This window comes from Lolium rigidum, chromosome 2, assembly GCF_022539505.1.
Source record: "Lolium rigidum isolate FL_2022 chromosome 2, APGP_CSIRO_Lrig_0.1, whole genome shotgun sequence".
Classification (NCBI taxonomy): Eukaryota; Viridiplantae; Streptophyta; class Magnoliopsida; order Poales; family Poaceae; genus Lolium; species Lolium rigidum.
Window position 1 is genome coordinate 139,264,671 of NC_061509.1, and position 25,332 is coordinate 139,290,002.

Sequence of the window (25,332 nt, forward strand, 5' to 3'; positions counted from 1 at the left end):
TATGTGGTACAACTAATGTAGCGTTGTGGAACCGACAAGCCTGAACAACAAAACAACGCTGATGTTAAGATTAGATAGAGGTCGCCTATGAAGTTTAATATTCTTAAACATATATAGAAAAAAATACAGGTCAAACAACATGAATTTTATTGATATAAGATGAATGTTACTCGGAGACAAGAAAATATTAGTATGTTACTAGTACGGTAGGAGACAGATCTAAATATGTATACGTGTGTATTACCAAACCAAGGTGTAACGTTGCTGTGGAAGTTGTGAAAGTAGAAACGAAATCATACATCATGTCAATATCTACACAATTGGCCATAAGATTGACGTATATCTACCAAAAACAACACAAAGTATATGAACTGGCATTTCTAATTTGATGATCCTTATTTCTTCCCAAAATGTTTATGTTGAGAGAGAGAAAAACCTCAGACTGTACTTCAGGATCCTTATTCCTCCCCGAAATGTTTAAAGAGAGGGAGAGTGAGAGAGACACCTTATACACTCGGTACTTCAGTAGTGGATGCCAAGATTTAGCGAAGCCACTTGCTATCTTATAGGCAAGCCGATTGTTACAGTAATCACTTGCATAATCTCCTTCTCTTTCACGCGAGTTGTGGCTGGAGACCACAAAAACCCCATCACCACTTCGTAGAAAATACGACCACACTCTGCGTGTGGAATACGACTACCAGTCGTGGGCTTCGTAGAAAATACGACCACACTCTGCGTGTGGAATATGACTACCAGTGGCGGCGGGCTCCCATCAGCCTCGTTAGTGGTAAGGTCCTACTAGTCACGTGTATACCTGACATACCTAGCATACGACTAGTATAACAGGTACTAGCCGCGTGCATATCCGGCACGCTGCTAATAAAGTATTAGTCGCGTGTGCTGGTCCGGTCTGTTGTTAGTGTTTTTTTTTTCTGCAATTTCAAGAAAATCTGGACAAAAAAAGGACCAGTGCCTAGTTGTCCATGTAATTAGTTGCGTGTCCACTGCTAATAACGTATTAGTTGCGTGTGCTGGTCCGGTCCGTTGTTAGTGGGTTTTTTTTTTGCAATTTAAAGAAAATCTAGGACAAAAAAGGAGCTGTGCCTACTTGTCCATGTAATTTTACACAAAACACCCTAAACCAAAAACAAAATCGAGTCCATGGCGCCTCTTTGAGCAGGTCGCCGAAGCAGCGCATCGGTGGTGTTAGAGCAGAGGTAGGCATTGGAGCAGGTAGTCGGCGGGGCGGGGCGGAGCAGGGCGTCGAAGGTGGGCGTCAGAGGAGGTAGTTGGCGGTGGCAGAGCATGGAATCAGAGGTGGTTGCCATCATTGGACAGGAGGTGGTCGCCGTCGTCAGAGAGGATGTGTACTTGTCGCTGGAGATGTGGTGGTCGCTGGAGGTGGTGGTCATCTTTCGGGATAAGGTGGAGAAGTAGAAGAGGAGAAGGGAAATAAGGTGGAGAAGGAGAAGAGGAAGAGAGAAGAAGGTGGAGAAGTGGAATAGAAAGAGGGGAAGGTGGAGAAGGGGTAGAGGAGGAGGGGAAAGTGAGAAAGGATAGATAGGAAAACTTTATTTTTTTTTTGGAAATTTTCAGATTTGAATTTCTTTTTTGCATCAAAGTCTAAAACCTCTGAAAGCCTTGTTTTCATTTTCGATTTTGCGGACTCTTAAAAATCGATAAACATCCGTATGCGGTTCAAATCAGGTGTAACTTTTTCTATACATAGATTTTCATATAAAAAAATTTTCATCGGGAGGTCGTATGCAAAATCGAGAGTCGTTTTATCGAAACATGACGCTATTTTGCAAAAAAGTCGAAATTTATATTTGTCAATTTTCCTAGCAACTAGATGACATAACATATGGACATCTCGAAGAATTTTGATTTTTTTCTATCATTTCCTATTTTTTTGCAAAATTAAAAAGACGATATCGATCCATGAGTTGTACAAATTTCTTCTACTAGTGATCGCGGGCTGAAATGCCACTTGCTATCAATAATAGTAATACATGTCGTGTGCCCTAGTATGGCGGGTGATGCCAGTATTTTGGCCTCACCTGCGTCTCACCAGTCAAATATATTGGAAGTGGCAGGGCAAAGGCATACGTGAGTGGTATGGACATAGCAGCCGCATGCCTCTATTTGCGCATGCTGCCGTAAGTTTCTGGACCCAAGTACATCCGAAGTCCACCTAGTACGAGCAGCGCGTTACCAGGGTACCCCTGTAATGTTTTCCCTACTAATGCTAGCAGGCAAGACATTGAACTAGCATTTTCGATAAACGACGCTTTATTATTTAAAACGTTTTAAGCATTAGATCCGGCATCTGCATAACGAAGATGCACACAGCCGTCCAAATGAACCAAGTTACATAGAAGCGAAAAAACATAATTGTCGATACACGTATCAACAAGATACTACGTCAACTCCTAATGCGACTGTGGACTAATCCTGAGATTATGCTGCCACCCATGTTAGATAATAAAATTCCTCGACGTGTCCTCCAACCGTGTAGAGGCCCCCATAAATAGGTAGTAGTTCTCCATAAAATGAAGAACAACCATGAATGGAGCAAAGTACTGCACCGGTAGATGACCTGCATAAGAGAAGACTTTTATCAATAAAAATAACATTATTTCTACATAGCCAAAACGACCAAATAATGGCAAACGCTACCATCCTAATAAGAATTTGAACCTTTGATCCACCCCATTAAGCAAATTGCCTAATATATTAGCAACACTCCGTGGTGGATATGAGGTAGAACGTATTTGGATGATTGACCATATAGATCTCGTAAACTGACACTAGAAAAATAGATGTTCTATAGTCTCGTTAAGATGACAAAAGACACACTTTTTTACTTCCTTGCCAATTGCACTTGGCGAGGTTGTCCTTGGTAAGGATAGCCTCTCGACGAAGATACCATGCAAAAATCTTCATTTTCAATGGTATCTTCATCTTTCAAATTTTCTTATTATTAATAACTGGCTGTGAAGATTGCATCAAAGCTCGGTACATAGAATCCAAAGAATTTCCCATTCTCATTAAGATTCCAGCGGAACTCATCCCGTCCGAGTGAAGCAGTGTGTTCCAATTATGAAGCCAAACCCCGACAAGATCCCTTCTCAACGACACTTTTGGTGGAGAAGAGTCCATAACCTTAGCTAAGGTTTCACCTTTGTGTTGAACTATATTGGATATTGTTCTCGGAGAGTAGAATTAGCTAACCATTTGTCTTCCAAGAACCTAATCTAAAATTCATCCTTAATAGAAAAAGAGCCAAAAGGGAAAAAAAATGTTGTTTCGTGGCTATGAGGCCAGACCAAAAGTGAGAATCTCTATGTTTCCAGAAGACCCGAGATATCGCTTTTGAGCCAAGATACTTTCGCCTTAGTAATGTTTGAAAAACCTCTTCTTCAGTTAGCAACTTGGCTAGCCATTTACCCAATAAGGCAGTGTTCTTTACCTGAAGGCCATGAAAACCGAGCCCACCTTGGTCCTTAGGCCGACAGACAACACTCTATTTAGTAAACCGGTATTTTTTTCTTCTCACTATCTCCTTGCCAGTAGAAAGTAGATCGGTAGTAATCTAACCGATGCAAGACTCCTTTGGGCAACTGGAAGAATAATATCATATATACAGTACCATGTTGATTAATACTGAATTAATGAGAACCAATCTTCCCCAGAGATAGTAATTTTCCTTTCCAACTACCGATGTGCTTATGTAATCTTTCCTCAACATGTTTCCATTCCGCCATTGTTAGCTTCCAAACATGAATCGGAATGCCTAAATAACAGGCCGAAAACTGACCAATCTCACAGCCGAAAAGCTCGCATAGAGACTTGCATCGCCGAAACTGAACAGTTCGCTCTTATGGAAATTAATTTTTAACCCAGATAGTTGCTCAAAAATTGACAAAATTAACTTCCAGTTTTTTGCTTTTTCAAAGTTGTGTTCCATAAAAAAGATGTATCATCGGTGTATTGAAGAATCGATAATCCACCATCCACTAGATGCGGGACTACTCCTTCAATTTTCCCATCAACCTTCTCACACCCAATAAGGACAGCTAACATACCAGCCACTATGTTAAATAATATGGGTGATAAATGATCGTCTTATCTTAAACAATTTTTGATGTGAAAATATCTGTCAACATCGTTATTGAATTTAATAGCAACACTTCATTTAAAAACAAAATTGTGTACAAGCGTACACGGCACTCAGGTGAAAAACCTTTCAAACCAATGCATCCAGTACAGTTGCGGGACTTTAATGGCATTGCACTAACTACAGTCACACGATAGGCAAACACAGTCGATTTTGGTCGGAGGTACCCATACCTGCCCATTAGATCGATGTAACGTCCATGGTCCCGTGATATGTAGCAGCAGTGATTTCTTCTCTATCAAACCAACGCATCCAGTACAAGAACATGCATGCACAGATGAGATCTCCACGATGCACGCTTGCTAAACTGAACAAGATATACCAAAACAGTTGATAGCATAAAAATACCATATTTCTATCTAAATTTTGGAAAACTATCACTACTTCTTAGTTAGCTAGCAAAAATCTGCCACTTTACAGTAATTTTTTTGTAATATGCACTAAAAATTGAATATGATTTACACGGAATCTAACAGCAGGCCCTCCCATCAGCCTAACGTGGCCCCAACAGAAACGGTTGTGGCATGCCCGTTGCGCCAGTTCCTGGCCGTCGAGCCAAGCCTTTCCTGGTCGTCACACCGCGACTGCCTCGCCGTTGAGCCAGCGCGTTTTAGGCTTTAACCTAGCTTGTATTCCAAGACAGAGAAGTAAAAAAACCGATCTATTCTTTGTAGTAGAGGCGAGGGGTGCATGTTACTCCAAGTGAATTTTCTTCCTATGAGAGGAATACAATTAGTCCCAAATTCATTACCACCAGGCAGTGGCGAATCCAGCCCATTTTGCTAGGGTGGGGCAGGCCTAACTGGGTTGGGCTTTTTTTTATTTTTTTCTCATTTTCTATAGAATATATATGGGTTGGGCCGAATCTTAGGGTGGGGCCGCCCCACGCTTCCACCCTGCTGGCTCCGCCACTGCCACCAGGCTTGTTTCTATCATTAGGAGACCGAATTAGGTTGAAATCCCCCACTAGCAACCAATCTGCATCAGTAGGGATATGGACATCATGAAACCAGGACAAGAATTGCAGTTGCTGGGCATCTTGACATGGAGCATATATGTTTGTTAGAGTCCAGGTGGCACCTGAAGTTGTGGACTGGAGGGCATACTCATTTTCAAAGACACAATAACCTATAAAAACTGAACTGTCCCAAATTATAAGAATACAACCAAATCGGCCAATGGATGGGTGGAAGACAAAGCAGTCAAAGTTTCTTGGACAAAAGTTCCTGATGAACTTAATGTCTATTGTCTTCTTTTTTCGTTTCTTGAAAGCAGATTACATGACATCCACTTTCTCTGATTTTATTGAAAATGAGTATCCACTTACATGCCATATGTTGCCTCTTCTTCTAGAGGATACAGAGTAGCACATAACATCAACACTTACCAGGTGTTTATACCCATAATAAGCACTAAATTAATGAATTGTCTAGGTGTTCACAAACAGAACTTGTAGATAAAATAGACTATTTCTCTCTCTTTAAGCACCAACATGGCATTCATACATATGCACCACCATGATATAGTGAGAAATTTGACAATGGCTGGTTTTCAGCAAAGCCTTCACAATCAGGATTTTCAAACAGGCACCATGATACTTCTATCATAATATAATTTTGACATCATACAGGACTATCACAGTGATGCTCCTATGATCTACGAAGAGTGTGCCATGCATTCACGTGGAGGGAAATCCCAAGCCAAAGGGAACAAACGAGATGCCATATACAGATTTGTGAAAGAAGATGGTTGTTAGAAGTACACAGTAGATCACCAGTATCTACTGATCCAGCAATGAAAGGTACATCATCGATGTCTACCGATCCAGCAATGGGAGGTTGATCACGGATGTCTACGATCCAGCAACGAGCGGTAGATGGGATCAGGATGGTTGCTCTAGAATTCAGTGTCGAAGCAAGACGCCATCACTTTTGAAACAACTGACCGCGCAAAGGGTATATAGCTTAGACTGTACCTGCAAATACCAAAATAACAACATTGTATATCTTCAGAATTGCTGATCAATCCATTATGCTTTTGCAATGCTAATTTAAGTGGTTAAACCCTTTGCAGATCCAAACATGGTTGTCAATTTTAAGCGATATGATGAGACATTAGTGTTGCATCCTGCAAGTTTTAATCAATGGCATGTGCAGATATACACTATGATATCTCTTAGCTGTGAATACTTTTTCAAGGAAAATAGTAGTGAATATTGGTTAATGCTTTAAAATGTATTACTTCCAACGCATTGTTTACACATAACTGGACCTAGATAAGTTATGAGCGTGCGGCTGGGCCAGCATTATGCAAGGTTGATAGTAGCTTTTGTTAAAAATTAAAAATTCATACACTGGAAGAGATTCAACTTACCAGACAAGGGCACCAAATTCCAAAATGATGGCAAGTAGAGTCAACACCTTACTGTGAACCTGTTTAGAGATAAAGGACCATCGATGTAGTTGATCATATAAGTAACACATAAGAATGTCATAAATTTATGAAATGTACCGGATTTCTCAAATCAGTTTACTTACTAAGAGAGCGCAAAATAGAGCAACAATGATGCTTGCAATGTATATAGCAGTGGCATATATGCGCACAGAATCAAGCATCATATCAAATTGTCTCTTCGGGCCTATAAGAAATGCTGTACTGTCAAACAAATGGTCCCAGCATTAGCTGACATGAAGAAAAAGTTAGAGACACGTCAAAAAGATAATCTAGATACGAAAGGTGCATGAACATTATAGACCACACATTGAGTGGCAAAGTAGTCTCTTAGATATTAAGGTGCTCATAAAGTCACGACTAAATCATGTAACACCTTGAAAAGAAAATAGTTATATCTATGCCAAAGTTAGACTGCATTAAGCACATAAACTTCTATAACTAGGTTAAGTTGCAAAACTAGAAAAATCACATTCTTCAAAGTGAGATGAAGAGTCGAGGAAGGTTCTGCTTTTGCATCCAGACATCTATGTGAAAAGTGTAAACAAGTCCTTCAAATAAGGATCATGCTGATTTTACTGGTTATGGAAACATATAACTTAGTAGAAGAAAAAATTTAAAAGTCAGGAGATTCTCTGATAATAAAAAATGTTGTCCATAATCTCACATAAGGAAATAGAAGAAAAGATATCTGTTAGAACAAGGAAACATATAACTTCAAGAAACGGTGCAACAGACCTTCCGAGCGCCATCATATTGCCAAGTGTGAATGTAACCCCAAATTTCACAGGATGGAAGAAAACGATCATTGACTGCGATGACAGAAGAAAACTGCTAAATATAACGGAAGGTAAAAACTAACATTGCAGAATAAAAATGTAGGCAGACATAATACATAGAATCAGATTGCACTATCTGATGTTCCCCAACTCATGTGATGTGATGCAAGAATGTGATTATCATGATTAATACATCATGTGGTACAGTAATGTGTCATCGAATTAATTACAGAACTCTACAAGGGAAACATCATAATATGAGAAGGCTTACATACAGGTTCTCCTCTCCTAAAGGTGCTTAGGGAGCAGTATTAAGTATTCCTATGTAACATTTGTCCTGGCCAACAATTATAAGATTGATCATGCCAAATTATATTTTATCTATAAAAGATTTCTAGTCATAGACAGTTTTATCACAAATTAAAACCAGAGACAGCAGGTGATGGTGTGAAGCATATGAACCAAACGAGGTAAGGAACATCCGGCAAGGGTGAAGCATCAAATTGTTACTTAAAGGTGGATGAACCATTTACTACCCTACCTCACTTGACAGCATTCACGAAGCAACACCGAAAGAAAAAACATCAATGACAGCGGAGTTCCATGTGCGATAAGAGAAGGGGAAAGTGTGCATGAGAATGCTGTTAAGGCAGATAAGCTCACCAAGAAAGTGCACGTCAGACCAGCAGCCAAGCATATCGCGAAACCATACAGCCTCTGCACAAATAAGACCAAACAAGCGTGAATTTCAGTTCCACGACATAACCACCATACGCTCAGCAAGAGCAAATTAGCCATGATCTGGTAAACAGCATAGCCCGCATTGCTCGAACGGTTCTACCGCGACCTATCCTATACCATAATTTCTCGCTGGTCGGTCCCCTGAGAAGCCGCTAGTTAGCATCATCTTAGGTCAATAATCGGCTCGCGGGCAGATCTGGGCGAAGACGCCTCGGATCCGAGAGTATAGCGAGCACAGGAAGGCGGGCGGGAGAGGGGGAGGAGGCGGCTTATTGCCTGGGTTGTGTTGAGGGTGCAGTGCCGGTTGATGTCGTCGAAGAAGGACTGCTCCTCGGGCGGCGGCAGCGCGGCCTCCTCGTCGACCTCCATGCCGACCAGCATCTTGGCCCGCTCCAGGGCGTCCCGCATCCTGTCCATGGTAGCTGCTGTGTAGCCTAGAGACTAGAGAGCTCGGCGGGCGGGCGCGTGGCCGGTGGGTGAAGGCGGATGCGGGAGAATCCCACCGTCCGGCGAAGAAGATAGATGGCAGTTGGTTTGGGAATTCAGGTACTTCCTGACAGTACTAGTCGCAGGAGGAAGATGGAGTAGTAGTGTACTGGGAGACTGGGCTAGATTGGTGATGGGCTTGTTAAAAAAAAGATTGGTGATGGGCCGGCCATGTCGTATGTATCTCATCGGGCCTAATATTGTGTTCGCCAAAATATCCACTTTTCTTGAAACGCCAAAATATCCACTTAAGCAATGGAGAGATAACCCTAAACAAAAGCAATGGAGAGATCATAGCTCAGAAAAAGAAGAAGCAAACTTTCCTAAATCCTAACGTCTGAGGGATTCTCACATGGGTTCATTCGTATACTGGATATACATAAGGTATATGATCGTGTTAAAAGGTGTTTTTTTAGAGAAATGATGCTTAAGTTGGGATTTGGCAAATGATGGGTAAAATTAATTATGGCTTATGTATCTTCGGTAATATACAAGTTTCACGAATGTTTCACATCTTCAAGAAGGATTCGCCAAGGTGATCCTCAGGCCTTGTCATGAATGCTTAATCAAGCTGAGCACACATGGTCACTCCTAGGTGTAAAAGTGTGACGGGAGGCACCTATGATTTATCACCTTTTGTTCGTAGATGATTTGCTTATTTTGATGGAGGAGAATGCAAAACAAATGAAAGAAAAATCTTGATGCTTACTGTGCTAGCTTGGACCAAATATAAATGCGGCTAAATGCATCCTATATTTCAGCCCTAATATTGTGGTTAATAGTAGAGTGAAGGTGTCTGAAGAGTTGTGAGTTAGAGTATTTAAATGATCGTGATCTTGATTTTCCTTTCATGGTGGGTGCGCATAGGGTTGATAATTTGATATCTTATTGAATGAGTACACACACTCATTAGTGGTGGCAAGGAGAAAATCATATCCATGGGAGGAAAGGAAATGCTTATTAATGCGGTTGCTCATGCCATATAGATATTTGTGATATTTAAAACTGCAATGTTAGCAAAGAAAAGTCGGAGATTGATGGAGTGGCCGGATTCTCTGTGTGCAAGAGTGCTTTATGCTGAATATTATCTAGACTAGTTGAATGCCCGTGCGTTGCTACGGTCTTTATTTTTTCTTGCAATTCATATTATTTGAAGTACATTTAGATAATTGGTACAGTTTAGTTTGAATATGAAATAAATAATGGTGGCAAAGCCCGGATATGAGCAAGCCCCGGGAAAAATAGAACACACATTAGGTATCTCGAAAAAATAGGCAATCCTTGTTGGCTTACTTGTGTACTCAATCAATAAGAATCTAAAATAAATGGATAGTTATCCAATAGAATCAATTAAACATGGAAAAACAAAAGACATTAGGAAATGGATTTTCAGTAGTACTACCAAATAAATTATTTGGATTCTCTTTGGCTGATCTAATTCTTCGAAGCCACAAATGGTTCTAGTGGCAATTTTATAGTAAAAAGTGGGTAGTGGTTATTTCTTTGGAGTGTGTTTTTTAAGATATTGTGTATCCATCTTTTAAGTATTGAAGCTTAAAAAGGTGTTACTGTAGGAGAATCCTAAAGTTTTTTGCGCGTGCGTTTTTTAAGCCATTGTGTATCTATCTTTTAAATGGTTCCATCCTTGGAATATGCTTTTTGTGGCGATGTGTATCTACCTTTTAATTGGTAAAGCTTTAAAAGAGAAGTCTTCCTGAAGTTAATGTACGAGAACCCTAAAATTCTTCGTAGTTGTTTTTTGAACAATTTCTTCCGTGTGCTCTGTTTGATGATTCCACGAGCCGGCCTCAATTTTCTCTGTACTAATTAGCGCCTTTCGCTTCATCTTCAGTTTGTTACTACACTAAATTCCGTTATGTATTAGAAACCATAAATTGTCACTACGCACAAAAATCATATTTTAGCACTGCATAGAGTAACTACATTAGCAATAAAAATAGAAACATGGACAAAAAGTTAAGGGTGATCTTGAGAGTAGTACATAAACATAGTACAAATACGGTGCTAACAGGTTGTAAAAAATGATACATAAACTATCGACGGTAATCTAACACTGGATAGTTGCGGCCACACTCTGCAAGGATTTGATGTTAATTCCTCAGGCGCGGACTGTCTGGCATCTCAGAGCATTTAGAGTTAGCTTCAGCAAACACTTGTAACTGCCATTGGCAAACTTTTGGAACTGATTGCTTGACCATGGACCTGCCCCTGCATTAAAATTCAAACAATCAGCTCCTACTATGTGCACACGATTGGCAAATAATGTGGTAAGAATTTCATAAAACTCATCGGAATAGAATCTACTCAAAAAACACAGCATCATTCGCGCAAGCAGTAGGACATGGTTCGCAGAGCAAACATATATGCGCGACAACAACGAAACTAACAGCAAGATCATATTCTGTAAGGGGAAAGAAACCAAAAAGTGGAGTAGTATATACATATAGTAACCAAAGGGGAGAATAAATTTACTGAATGCACAGTAAACAAAGAAGGGTAAGCAACACAAACAAATCGTAATGGAAAGTCAAAAATAGAAACAACTCAGAAGTCGGAAACCAGAAAAATCATAAACCAAGGCAGCGAGAGAAACATCAGATGAATGAGGCAAACGAACATTAGGAGATGGAATAGAACAATCAAGCTCCGAAGAACAAACATGCAAGATAGGCGTCCAAGAGCTGGGCCCAGACAAATGGGACTGCAGACCACGGCTCATATTAGACCTTTCAAGAGCACCGTCATCGTCATCAGAATCATCACCCATTAGTGGCCAACAAAAAAAAACGTGGACAATTGGATGTCATAGACTCCCTCCGATCGGATTTAATTGACATTGGCACCAAGAACGTACATGCACGTAGGCAAGTCACTCCCGTGCCGACTAAATGTGATCTGAGGTAGTAGAACCTACTACTATTGCAGACCCTAGATGTCATGTCACACTTCTAACTTTGGATTGTAATCTCACATTTGAATAATTTCAAGGAATAAGTAAAAAAGGCGGGTTGCAAGCCAAAGCTTGTATCACCACAACATTCGGTAAAACCACACATTTATACTTCTTTAGTTCATAGAACTAATAAATAGGCAAGGCCTCATGGCCAAAGATATAGCAGCAGAATATAATTCTAGATAGTGTAAGCAAGATACATAGTTGATGCTTAGACCTCTTATCTTGTATGGCGCAATAAACTACCAGGAATGCAAATGCAAAATTAGCACACTATATTAAACATTAAACATGTATCTCTGTTATTCTACTATCTGTACAACGGATGCATCACCAATTATTTATCAGGAGACGTAAGGTGCTCATATGTTGCATATAAACCTCCAATACTGCCATGTCTTACGTGCACGCATCAGTGATTATTTCCATAATACCCTGAGTCAGTTCTGAAGATTGGAGACTGATTTCAGCCATACCTATCGTGTTTGCTTAAACTGTTTTCTCCCACCTCCAGGCACCATCACCTGTCAAAGCATTTTACCAATATTGTCAGAAAAATTAATATGTCGGCAGGAGAAGAAATAAACAGTGGAGCTCACCTTGGAAGGAGAAACAGCTCGGCGAGGTGGTCGCCGAAACTCATCAGCAGCACCTCTGGGTGGACGCCGACTAAATCACCTCGGGAAGGTGATCATAACTCATAAGTTCATCATCTGTGCCTCCTCGCTCGTTATTTCGCACCTCGGAGACCTCCTTCGATTGCGCCCCTCCCGGCGGCCGCAGCCATAGCCGAGAGCCACCATCGCCTCGCCTTTGTCGTCCTGTCGGCCTGGAGCTCCGCCACCTACCCCGGCCTCGGCCTCGGTTTGCTTTCCCACTCCCTCGGCTCGTCGCCATGGTGCGGCCAACCACAGGAGCAAGCGCGACCATGGTGGGCGTCCGGCAGGCGCCTATGATCCGACGTGTTCGTCGTTTGTGGGGTGCTCCGCGGTGGCCAGGAGGAAGAAAAGCGGAGCATGGGCACCTAAGCGCCTAAGGCCATGCTTAGGTTTCCTGGTGGGTTGGAGAAACAAATCCAAAATCTACCTCATATCTTGCTAAAAATTTGCTCTCATTATCATTTGCCAAAAGCTGGCTTAATCAATCAAATCTCATTGACTCATTCCCGTGGGCACAACATCCCTGGCACACGTGGATTTGATTTGATTGGGTTGGTAAAGGTTTATGATAATGAGAGACATTTTTGGCAAGCGTTTTGTCAGGATGGGAGAATTTTTTTGGCAAGTATTGCGCGACGTGCAATCTGTTTTTGATATCGTGATTACCTTATTTGATATCCTCATACCGTGTATTAATTACCTTGATTGTGATTGATATATAAATTTGGCAGTCAAAAGTACAAAGTTCAAAGTGGAGGTAATATATAATAGTAAAGATTGATTGAGCATGCGTTTTCTGAATGGGTATGTTTCCTTATGACCGTGATTTGTAAATATCCCTAATTGATGGTGAATCGGTTTGTTTCCTTACGCGTGTGTGATTAGCGCTGGATGTGATGATGAACGGTTGGGATCTTTCGAATGTTTGATGTCAAAGTGATACCATCCCCAACTCCAATATAATAGTAAAGATAATTACCTTGATTGTGATTGATATATAAATTTGGCAGTCAAAAGTACAAAGTGCAAAGTGGACGTAACATATAATAGTAAAGATTGATTGAGCATGCGTTTTCTGAATGGGTATGTTTCCTTATGACCGTGATTTGTAAATATCCCTAACTGATGGTGAATCGGTTTGTTTCCTTACGCGTGTGTGATTAGCGCTGGATGTGTGATTAGCGCTGGATGTGATGATGAACGGTTGGGATCTTTCGAATGTTTGATGTCAAAGTGATACCATCCCCAACTCCAATATAATAGTAAAGATGATGAACGGTTGGGATCTTTCGAATGTTTGATGTCAAAGTGATACCATCCCCAACTCCAATATAATAGTAAAGATAATAGTAAAGATAATTACCTTGATTGTGATTGATATATAAATTTGGCAGTCAAAAGTACAAAGTGCAAAGTGGACGTAACATATAATAGTAAAGATTGATTGAGCATGTGTTTTCTGAATGGGTATGTTTCCTTATGACCGTGATTTGTAAATATCCCTAATTGATGGTGAATCGGTTTGTTTCCTTACGCATGTGTGATTAGCGCTGGATGTGTGATTAGCACTGGATGTGTGATTAGCGCTGGATGTGATGATGAACGGTTGGGATCTTTCGAATGTTTGATGTCAAAGTGATACCATCCCCAACTCCAATATAATAGTAAAGATGACTGTGATTTGTAAATATCCCTAATTGATGGTGAATCGGTTTGTTTCCTTACGCGTGTGTGATTAGCGCTGGATGTGTGATTAGCGCTGGATGTGATGATGAACGGTTGGGATCTTTCGAATGTTTGATGTCAAAGTGATACCATCCCCAACTCCAATATAATAGTAAAGATGATTGATATATAAATTTGGCAGTCAAAAGTACAAAGTGCAAAGTGGACGTAACATATAATAGTAAAGATTGATTGAGCATGCGTTTTCTGAATGGGTATGTTTACTTATGACCGTGATTTGTAAATATCCCTAATTGATGGTGAATCGGTTTGTTTCCTTACGCGTGTGTGATTAGCGCTGGATGTGATGATGAACGGTTGGGATCTTTCGAATGTTTGATGTCAAAGTGATACCATCCCCAACTCCAATATAATAGTAAAGATGACCGTGATTTGTAAATATCCCTAATTGATGGTGAATCGGTTTGTTTCCTTACGCGTGTGTGATTAGCGCTGGATGTGTGATTAGCGCTGGATGTGATGATGAACGGTTGGGATCTTTCGAATGTTTGATGTCAAAGTGATATCATCCCCAACTCCAATATAATAGTAAAGATAGTAATCTTATGAATGCAAAACTTAAAAGTGGGAGCTCTTTTACTTTCCATAGTGTTATATATGGAACTCAAACATTTTTTTGTGAAAAAGACGATCATCTATTAATAATCATCAACAATACAAAGAAGAACACCAAAAGTAATAAAATAACAAATAGGTCATTGTACCACCTAACGAAGACTACGAATAGTGGAGCAAGCCGAAGGCGCACTACCGTCCTCACCCTCAATCACCCAAGTCAAGCAAAGGTTATTGAAGTAGAGCTTATTGTAGTAGAGGAACATGAATTCTTCGTGGTAAGGCCCCAAAGGACTAGTGCACCAAAATAGCAACCATCGCCAATGATGAGAACTATAGATCGAAAGAGCCAAACATGTAACCACACCAACAAATATGAAAAAGGATTGGATCCTATATGAGATCCACTGGACGATCAACTCCACACACCCTTCGCCGGTGCTAGGTGCACCATCGAAGAGAATAGGATGGGGAGGACCTTATTCTGCATTTATGATGTTGACGTCACCTCACCATCCCAAAGAAGACACATATTGGAACTATCTAAAAAGGATCGAAAACCCACCCACTGGCGAGGGGCTGTGGTTCGCCGCACTTCCAAGGCTAAATAGATCATATGGGCACCTAGAGCGGAAGAGGGAGTGAATAGGTGCTTATCAAATTTTAATTCCTTTTCAATTTAGGCTTGACACAAAAGGTACATTCTCTAGATATGCAACTATGTAAATTTAGCTATATGATCAAATACAAGCAAGTAACAAGATAACTGATACGATTAATAAATGAACAGTAAATGATAGAAGTAATCAAGAGTGAAGCACACGGAGATACAAGGGTTGATTCACATATTTTCTTCCTTTCGAGGGAAAGTACGTCTACGTTGGAGAGGTGTGGCACCTGATACGTCTCCGACGTATCGATAATTTCTTATGATCCATGCCATATTATTGATGATACCTACATGTTTTATGCACACTTTATGTCATATTCGTGCATTTTCTGGAACTAACCTATTAACAAGATGCCGAAGTGCCGCTTCGTTGTTTTCGCTGTTTTTGGTTTCGGAAATCCTAGTAACGAAATATTCTCGGAATTGGACGAAATCAAGACCCGGGGTCCTATTTTGCCACGAACCTTCCGGAAGACCGAAGAGCATACGAAGTGGGGCCACGAGGTGGCGACACCACAAGGCGGCGCGGCCAAGGAGGGGCCCGCGCCGCCCTATGGTGTGGGCCCCTCGTCAGCCCTCCGACTCCGCCCTTCCGCCTACTTAAAGCCTCCGTCGCGAAACCCCTGAGGCGAAAAAACCACGATACGGAAAACCTTCCAGAGACGACGCCGCCGCCAATCCCATCTCGGGGGATTCTGGAGATCTCTTCCGGCACCCTGCCGGAGAGGGGATTCATCTCCCGGAGGACTCTACACCGCCATGGTTGCCTCCGGAGTGATGAGTGAGTAGTTCACCCCTGGACTATGGGTCCATAGCAAGTAGCTAGATGGTTGTCTTCTCCTCATTGTGCTTCATTGATGGATCTTGTGAGCTGCCTAACATGATCAAGATCATCTATCCGTAATACTCTATGTTGTGTTTGTCGGGATCCGATGGATAGAGAATACCATGTTATGTTAATTATCAAGTTATTACATATGTGTTGTTTATGATCTTGCATGCTCTCCGTTATTAGTAGAGGCTCTGGCCAAGTTTTTGCTCTTAACTCCAAGAGGGAGTATTTATGCTCGATAGTGGGTTCATGCCCGCATTGACACCCGGGACGAAGTGATGTAAAGTTCTAAGGTTGTGTTGTGCTCGTTGCCACTAGGGATAAAACATTGGCGCTATGTCTCGAGGATGTAGTTGTTGATTACATTACGCACCATACTTAATGCAATTGTCTCGTTGCTTAGCAACTTAATACCGGAGGGGGTTCGGACGATAACCCGAAGGTGGACTTTTTAGGCATAGATGCAGCTTGGATGGCGGTCTATGTACTTTGTCGTAATGCCCAATTAAATCTCACTATATTTATCATGACATGTATGTGCATTGTTATGCCCTCTCTATTTGTCAATTGCCCGACTGTAATTTGTTCACCCAACATGCTTTTATCTTATGGGAGAGACACCTCTAGTGAACTGTGGACCCCGGTCCATTCTTTAATACCGAAATACAAATCTGTCGCAATACTTGTTTTACTCGTTTTCTCTCGCAAACAATCATCTTCCACACAATACGGTTCACCCGTTGTTACAGCAAGCCGGTGAGATTGACAACCTCACTCGTTTCGTTGGGGCAAAGTACTTTGGTTGTGTTGTGCAGGTTCCACGTTGGCGCCGGAATCCCCGGTGTTGCGTCGCACTACATCCCGCCGCCATCAACCTTCAACGTGCTTCTTGGCTCCTCCTGGTTCGATAAACCTTGGTTTCTTTCTGAGGGAAAACTTGCTGCTGTGCGCATCATACCTTCCTCTTGGGGTTCCCAACGAACGTGTGAAATACACGCCATCAAGCATATTTTCTGGCGCCGTTGCCGGGAAGATCAAGACACGCTGCAAGGGGAGTCTCCACTTCCCAACCTCTTTACTTTGTTTTTGTCTTGCTTTATTTTATTTACTACTTTGTTTGCTGCATTATATCAAAACACAAAAAAATTAGTTGCTAGCTTTACTTTATTTACTGTCTTGCACTTTATATCAAAAACACAAAAAAATTAGTTTACTTGCATTTACTTTATCTAGTTTGCTTTATTTACTACTGCTAAAATGGCCACCCCTGAAAATACTAAGTTGTGTGACTTCACTAGCACAAATAATAATGATTTCCTATGCACACCTATTGCTCCACCTCGCTACTACAGACGGAATTCTTTGAAATTAAACCTCGCTTTACTAAATCTTGTTATGCGAGAGCAATTTTCTCGGTGTTAGTTCTGATGATGCTGCTGCCCATCTCAATAATTTTTTTGAACTATGTGAAATGCAAAAATATAAAGATGTAGATGGTGACATTATAAAATTAAAATTGTTTCCTTTCTCATTAAGAGGAAGAGCTAAAGATTGGTTGCTATCTCTGCCTAAGAATAGTATTGATTCCTCGGACTAAATGCAAGGATGCTTTTATTGGTAGATATTATCCCCCGCTAAAATTATATCTTTGAGGAGTAGCATAATGAATTTTAAACAATTGGATAATGAACATGTTGCTCAAGCTTGGGAAAGAATGAAATCTTTGGTTAAAAATTGCCCAACCCATGGATCGACTACTTGGATGATCATCCAAACCTTCTATGCAGGACTAAATTTTTCTTCGCGGAATTTATTGGATTCAGCTGCTGGAGGTACCTTTATGTCCATCACTCTTGGTGAAGCAACAAAGCTCCTTGATAATATGATGGTTAATTACTCTGAATGGCACACTGAAAGAGCTCCACAAGGTAAGAAGGTAAATTCTCGTTGAAGAATCCTCTTCCTTGAATGATAAGGTTGATGCTATTATGTCTATGCTTGTGAATGATAGGACTAATGTTGATCCTAATAATGTTCCATTAGCTTCATTGGTTGCTCAAGAAGAACATGTTGATGTAAACTTCATTAAAAATAATAATTTCAACAACAATGCTTATCGGAACAATTCTAGTAATAACTATAGGCCATATCCTTTTAATAATGGTAACGGTTATGCTAATTCTTATGGGAATTCTTACAACAATAATAGGAATACACCCCCTGGACTTGAAGCTATGCTTAAAGAATTTATTAGTACGCAAACTGCCTTTAACAAATCTGTTGAGGAAAAGCTCAATAAAATTGATATTCTTGCTTCTAAGGTTGATAGTTTTGCCTCTGATGTTGATCTTTTGAAATCGAAAGTTATGCCTAATAGGGATATTGAAAATAAAATTGTTACTACAGCAAATTCCATCCAAGTTAGAATTAATGAGAATATAAGATTAATGGCTGAACTGCGAGCTAGGTGGGATAGAGAAGAAAATGAAAAACTAGCTAAAGAAGAAAATGTAGCTAAAGTTTGGACTATTACCACCACTAGCAATGCTAATTCTTCACATGTTGCTGCACCTCCTACTAATGGTAAAATAATTGGTGTTGGCAATGCTTCTACTCCTAGTGCAAAGCGCGCAAAATTACCTGAAACTGCTAAAACTGCTGAAACTGCTTGTGATAAAACTGCTGAAATTTTTTCCAACCTTGGGGATGATAATCCCATTGCTTTAGATTGTAATGATTTAGATTTTGATGATTGCCACATCTCTGAAGTTATAAAGTTCTTACAAAAACTTGCTAAGAGTCCCAATGCTAGCGCTGTAAACTTGGCTTTCACAAAACATATTACAAATGCTCTCATAAAAGCTAGAGAAGAAAAACTAAAACTTGAAACTTCTATTCCTAGAAAGCTAGAGGATGGTTGGGAGCCCATCATTAAAATGAGAGTCAAAGATTTTGATTGTAATGCTTTATGTGATCTTGGTGCAAGTATTTCGTTATGCCTAAAAAAGTCTATGATATGCTTGACTTGCCACCATTGAAAAACTCGTTATCTGGATGTTAATCTCGCTGATAATGCTAAAAAGAAACCTTTGGGGAGAGTTGATAATGTTCATATTATGGTTAACAATAACCTTGTCCCCATTGATTTTGTTGTCTTGGATATTGAATGCAATGCATCTTGTCCCATTATATTGGGAAGACCTTTTCTTCGAACCGTTGGTGCTACTATTGATATGAAGGAAGGTAATATTAAATATCAATTCCCTCTCAAGAAAGGTATGGAACACTTCCCTAGAAAGAGAATGAAGTTACCTTATGTTATCACCAGAATTTAACCGAGTCAGAGGTGGGCCGCAATCAAGATGGGCTTAAAGGAAGTATACATGGAGAATTATGTGAATCGGCCTTTTATACCAAGTTGGGCTTAGTTGCCCGTGTATCTGTAACATATTAGATCGTATCTTAGTTTAGAGATAGAATCTTACTCGTGCACGGGTTGGTGCATGCCCACATTAGAAAGTCCCCTGGACTATAAATATGTACCTAGGGTTTATGGAATAAACAACAACTCACGTTCAACCCAAAAACAAACCAATCTCGGCGCATCGCCAACTCCTTCGTCTCGAGGGTTTCTATCAGGTAAGCGACATGCTGCCTAGATCGCATCTTGCGATCTAGGCAGCACAAGCCCCACGTTGTTCATGCGTTGCTCGTATCGAAGCGCTTTTGATGGCGAGCAACGTAGTTATCATTAGATGTGTTAGGGTTAGCATTGTTCTTCGTTTAAGCATGCTTACGTAGTGCAACCCTTGCATATCTAGCCGCCCTCACGCCTATCTCAGGTGTGGGGGCGGCACCCCGCTTGATCATTATTTAGTAGATCTGATCCGTTACGATTGCTCCTTGTTCTACAAGGATTAGTTTAATATCCGCAATAGTTAGGCCTTACAAAGGGGGAGGATCCGGTGGCACGTAGGGTGGCGTTCGCAAGTCCTAAACGGGATGTTCCGAGGATCAACTTCATGTTGGTTTTTAGGCCTTGTTTAGGATCGGCTTACGAGCACCGTGCGTGGCCGCGAGGCCCAACTCCGGAGTAGGATGATCCGATTATGCGGTGAAAACCCTAAATCGTCGTAGATCTCATTAGCTTCATCTTGATCAAGCAGGACCACCAAGTATTCGTGCACCCCGTACGAATCATGGGTGGATCGGCTCTTTGAGCCGATTCACAGGATAACCTGAGAGCCGATCGAGGCTCGTATTTAATGTTTACATGTATGCCCTGCAGAAACTAAGCGAGGCATCCCCATCACCTTCCCGACCAGGTATAGGTCAGGTGGCACGCCCTTGCACTTCGCATCGCCGCGTGTGACCGGAAGAGCATTGCGGGCCGTCGCTCGGAGGGGTCTCGGCCAGCCGCAGCTCTAGGCTCTTCCCGGCTCTACGGTGTTGACAAGGCCGCTGCCCGCCGGTGGGTTTTGGCAGTCAACACATTCCGGCACGCCCGGTGGGACGATCGTCTACATCAACCACATCGCCATCTACATCCGAGATGGCGGACGGCACGCCGGTCACCTACGAGGATCCGCTCGACGACCTCAAGAAGCAATACAACGAGATCAAGGCCACCCTCGAAGCCGACCTCATCGGCTCTTTTCGGAGAACCCGTTCCCATGGCATCGGATGGAAGGGATTCTCACCGCAAGGTGCGCTCGATGGGATAGACCTCTCTACCCCGTCGAGGAACGCACCGAGGGTCCGCGGCGAGGAGATCAACTACCCGGTGGCTCACTCGCTACACCGCCACTCCGAGAACTTGGTCAACGTGTTGGAGCGTGTCGCTCTGCGCGTGATCCAGAGATCATGAGCCACCGGTACTCGCCGTCGGGACCAGCTCTCGGGACTCATCAAGGAGAGTTGCCACTCCGGCCCCGTCCACCGCTGCCATATGCGTTGGCAGCACTCGCTGAAGTGCCGACTACACCGGCATTCCTCGTCTACAGGATTGGTGGCGACCCTAGTGACTACCGAGTTCTTAATGGAGGCGCCTAAGGAGATCCCTCATGGATACGCGTGCATGTATGTGCCGGATTGTGGTGACCGGGCACTCACAAACCAGGCCACAACATCGGGGACTCCGGCGAAGACAGGAGGAACGTCGGCGACGTAACCTGAGCAGCGTACGTGGCTAACTAAATGCGCCACACCGACGAAACTCCCGAGCCCAGCTCCCGCAGATGGCTCGAGCTGGAAAAGCACACATGGCTGGCCAAGTACGCCACCCCGGCGAATCTTCGGAGTGCAACTCCGCGGCCAGCACAGCTGGATCGATCGCACCATACTCGGAGACCAGTTCGGCATGATGCCGAAAAGAAGGGCGATCGGCTATTCCAAGCCGTACCCCGACGATTACGAGATGATCCCCGCCACCTAAATATCGGCTCCCCGACTTCTCCAAATTCAATGGATCAGATGGCTCCAGCTCCATCGAGCACGTCGGCCGATATTTGGCTCAACTAGGACCGGCTTCGGTGTCGGATCAGCTACGCGTGAGGCTCTTTTCACAGTCCCTCACGGGATCGGCTTTTGGATGGTACACCTCTTTGCCAGCAAACTCCATCCGAGTCTTGGAAGCAATTGGAAGAACGAGTTCCATATGCAATACCATTCGAAGCTTCCGAGTCCGGCATTGCCGATCTAGCACAACTACGTCGAAGCGCGGGGAAACGGTGACGAATACATCCGGCGCTTCGAGAATCTTAGGAACCGATGTTATTCGGTCCGTATAACCGAAAAGGAAGCGATCGAGTTGGCAGTAGCAGGCCTTGCGACACGGCTCAAGGACATGGCCTCCCAAGCAGATTATCCTCGCCGGCGCACATGGTTCGAAACTATCGGCATATGAACAGCGCCACCCCGACCTGTACCAAGACAAGTTCAAGCGTGCGATAGTTATGGTTGATACGAGAGGAAGATGAAGTGCTCGCGGGAGACCAAGAAATAGCAGTGGCTGAGTGGACTCGGGGAGGAACCCCGTGGCCTCGCAAATGGGTAAAGCCACCGGGGCCGCCCAAGGGATTTGATTTTGACGTGACCAAGACCGAACAAATCTTCGACCTCCTGCTCAAGGAGAAACAGTTGACGGTTCTCGAAGGTCTCAAGTTCCCCACGGCGAAAGAGCTAAACGGAAAGCCGTATCGCAAATTCCACAACTCGCTTTCCCATGCCACCAACGACCGCCGGGTGTGGCGTCGGCACATCCAAGCGGCGATAGAGAAGGGGCGGCTAATTTTCAACCGCACGCCATGAAGGTCGACACCCAACCCTTCCCCGCCGTTAACATGGTGGAAATCACCTACCCCGAAGGTTGCCAGCCGGGTCCCTCGTTCAAGCATCAACATGGTAGGACACTGGAAATCACTCGGCAAAGATGGAGATGAGGGCAGCTGCTCTCATAGCAAGGATACGAAGAGGCCGCTCCACGCGATCGGCTCCGTCATGATGGCAAGCGCTATGTCACAGAGGGAGAGGTGAAGAATATAAGATATCAGCGACCCCTCTCTGATCACCTCCTCAACAAATATGTGAGTCAGTATGACCAACTCCGACGGTCCAATTACGATGATAGAGGAGATCGTCTGGCTAGAGAAGCCAGAAGATATCGTCGGCAGGATCGCGATGAGGAAGAGCACGAGCGCTGTGCCACGGAAGCATCAAGGGAGCAAGATGACAACGCCGGACATTGGGACCGCCCCTTCTTCGGACACTCGCTGGGATTCAGGAATGAGCCGATTGCCCACAATCGGCAATTGCCCGTAATGCAACAATAAAAAGAAGGAGGCAGCCAACGTGTCTGTGTTCGAGCGCCTAGGGCCTCTCCCGCCACAAAGCAAACGCGCTGAGTCACCTCGTTGGGCAGATCTTGAGGATTCAGAAGACGAGGGAGGAGTGAAAGAAGACAGGTACCACCGGCCAAGGTGGTGCCCTGACGGACTCAGCCGTTCCCAAAAGCGCAGGGTTCAGCGATTGCGCGGCCTGGAGGAAGCCGAAAGGTTGTACCTACATACGCTAAGGAAGGCACGGCCTGATCTGGCCGCAAAGGTTCGGCGGACCCTGGATGAAGAGGGTCGTCCACGGAAAATGGAGTGGCGCCCCAAACGAGGAAAGCCGATGATGAGACATCGGCTGGCACAAACATGGTACTCGTCTTGCCGACAGAGCTTAGCGCTCCACGACTCTACGGAGCACTCAAGGTGGACGACAGAGCAAGCGCATCAAGTCGGAGGTCGGGTTGGTTTTATCCAGCTCGACCAAGTAGCAAGATCAAACCAATGAGCAAACCAGGAGAGGCTGATCCTTGTGATCGGCCCCAAAAAATTTATGAAGGGAACTTACAAAACCTTCAACGAGCAAGCAACGTGGAGGCCGATTCCAGCAATCGGCCAAAATTATCCTCACCCACCATTCTGCCTGGGTTCAACATGTTATCCAACAGAGCCGATACCATCAATTCTCTTGACAGAATCGGCTCGGGGGGCACCCAGGTAGATAAAATACAAGGATATGCAACGGAAGCATCTCATCTTCTGGTGAGGGGTATTGGAATATGGGGGCCGATGCACAGGTCGGCCGTAAAATAAAAAGTGAAAAATAAAAAGTGAAAATTCGAAAATTTTCGAACACAGCCGATGCAGCAGGCATCGACTTAAGGATATGAAAGCCGATGCATGGCCATCGACTCAAGGGGATAACTGATACGATCAGAGGATCAATGGAGCACGAAGAGGATTTTAATGAAAGAAGCTCGGGGGGCAGCTCACCTTGAAGGCTTTCCGCTCGGAGAAGCCGATTTGTGTTCAAATCGGCTGGCGCTGCATAAGGAACTTCCCCACACACGATCAAGCCCAGGTCTATGCAGCTCATTTGCGTATCCTCGTCTCTGTTTTGCCTTGGCTGAGACTCGGGGGGCAACAGGCCTGGTAGGTGCTCTATGAAGGACCGATCGAAGTACCATCGGCTGATCTTCGTTGCAACCTTCTTCACAAAACGATGAACGCTCGCTAAGGAGTTGAAGAAGGATGAATGTCGAAGGACCGATGCGTTGTTATCGGCTCATTACACATTGGCAAAGAGGACGAATCGGCAAGGTCAGTAGGAGAGGTAAATCGGCTCAATCGAACTCAGAAGAAATCGGCAAAATCAAATTGGGGAACAGTTCTTCATTGATAGGCGAGATTTCTTACATAAGGAGCTAATTTCTCTCAAAAGGAAATACTAGGGGATACATTGCCCCATCTACTACTACTGACCCTATGCTAGAGGTCCTATCTACGGGCCGTCACTGCCCTCATCGTCATCTTCGAGCTCTCATCGGCACTCGCTGCCGATGGGCTCCTCGTCGCTACTCCCGTAGCCCTCCACGGGGGCTTCATCCCCGTCTTCGTCGTCGCTGCTGTCGTCGTCCCACCACATGCGAAGGCGCTTCGCTGGCGGGTAGCCCTCGAGGGAGTCGTCGTCGTCGTCGTCCTCCTCCTCTTCTTCCGCCACCACCCCCTCAGAGGAGGTGAAATCGTCCCAGGAGAAGCGGTCGTCATCGCTCTCCTCTTCCGATTCCCCGTCGGCGAGGAAACGGAGGTCGCTCTCCCCGTCCGTCGAGGACTGGTCGTCCTCGGACCGGATGGAGAAGTCATGGTCCGACTCCTCCCGGCCGCAATGGCGCGGCGGGTGTTGGCCGCATGGACCGCCGCCGGGTTGTGCTCCGGCGTCGGCTCGCGGGACATGGAGGACTGGCTGGAAGGGTCCGATAGGGCAGAGGAGGAAGAAGACATGATGGCGCAGGAGGACTTTCGGACTGCTAATGCGAGGGGGATGCAGAGCAGAACTGTTCGTAGCGGTTAAATAAAAGGGGATATAGTGGAAATTCAATGCCACAGCAGTTTCCGAGGAAGGGGTGCCTAAAAAAGAAAAAAAAAACTGCCAGGTCACGCGGAGAAGTTGAGAAGGCAAGGCATCATCATGAGGGATACTCGCGACGGTTCTCGCCACGACATGACCCGACGAAGGAAGCAGAGTGATTTTGGAATTACCAATTCCAAAACCAGGGGGCATGTGTTATCACCAGAATTTAACCGAGTCGAGGTGGGCCGCAATCAAGATGGGCTTAAAGGAAGTATACATGGAGAATTATGTGAATCGGCCTTTTATACCAAGTTGGGCTTAGTTGCCCGTGTATCTGTAACATATTAGATCGTATCTT

General features: G+C 43.7%; 1 protein-coding gene across 1 annotated transcript; it reads right to left on the minus strand.

Annotated features, from left to right (window-relative positions):
- Nucleotides 1–5,706: 5,706 nt before the first annotated feature.
- On the minus strand, nucleotides 5,707–8,695 carry LOC124687338 (vesicle transport protein SFT2B-like). The gene is made up of 6 exons (XM_047221131.1): nucleotides 8,431–8,695; nucleotides 8,077–8,130; nucleotides 7,373–7,446; nucleotides 6,721–6,838; nucleotides 6,557–6,615; nucleotides 5,707–6,158 (listed from the first exon to the last, which is right to left on the minus strand). The coding sequence occupies exons 1-6, from the start codon at nucleotides 8,569–8,571 to the stop codon at nucleotides 6,080–6,082; spliced, it is 525 nt and encodes a 174-aa protein (XP_047077087.1). The 5' UTR covers nucleotides 8,572–8,695; the 3' UTR covers nucleotides 5,707–6,079.
- Between the last annotated feature and the right edge of the window lie 16,637 nt (nucleotides 8,696–25,332).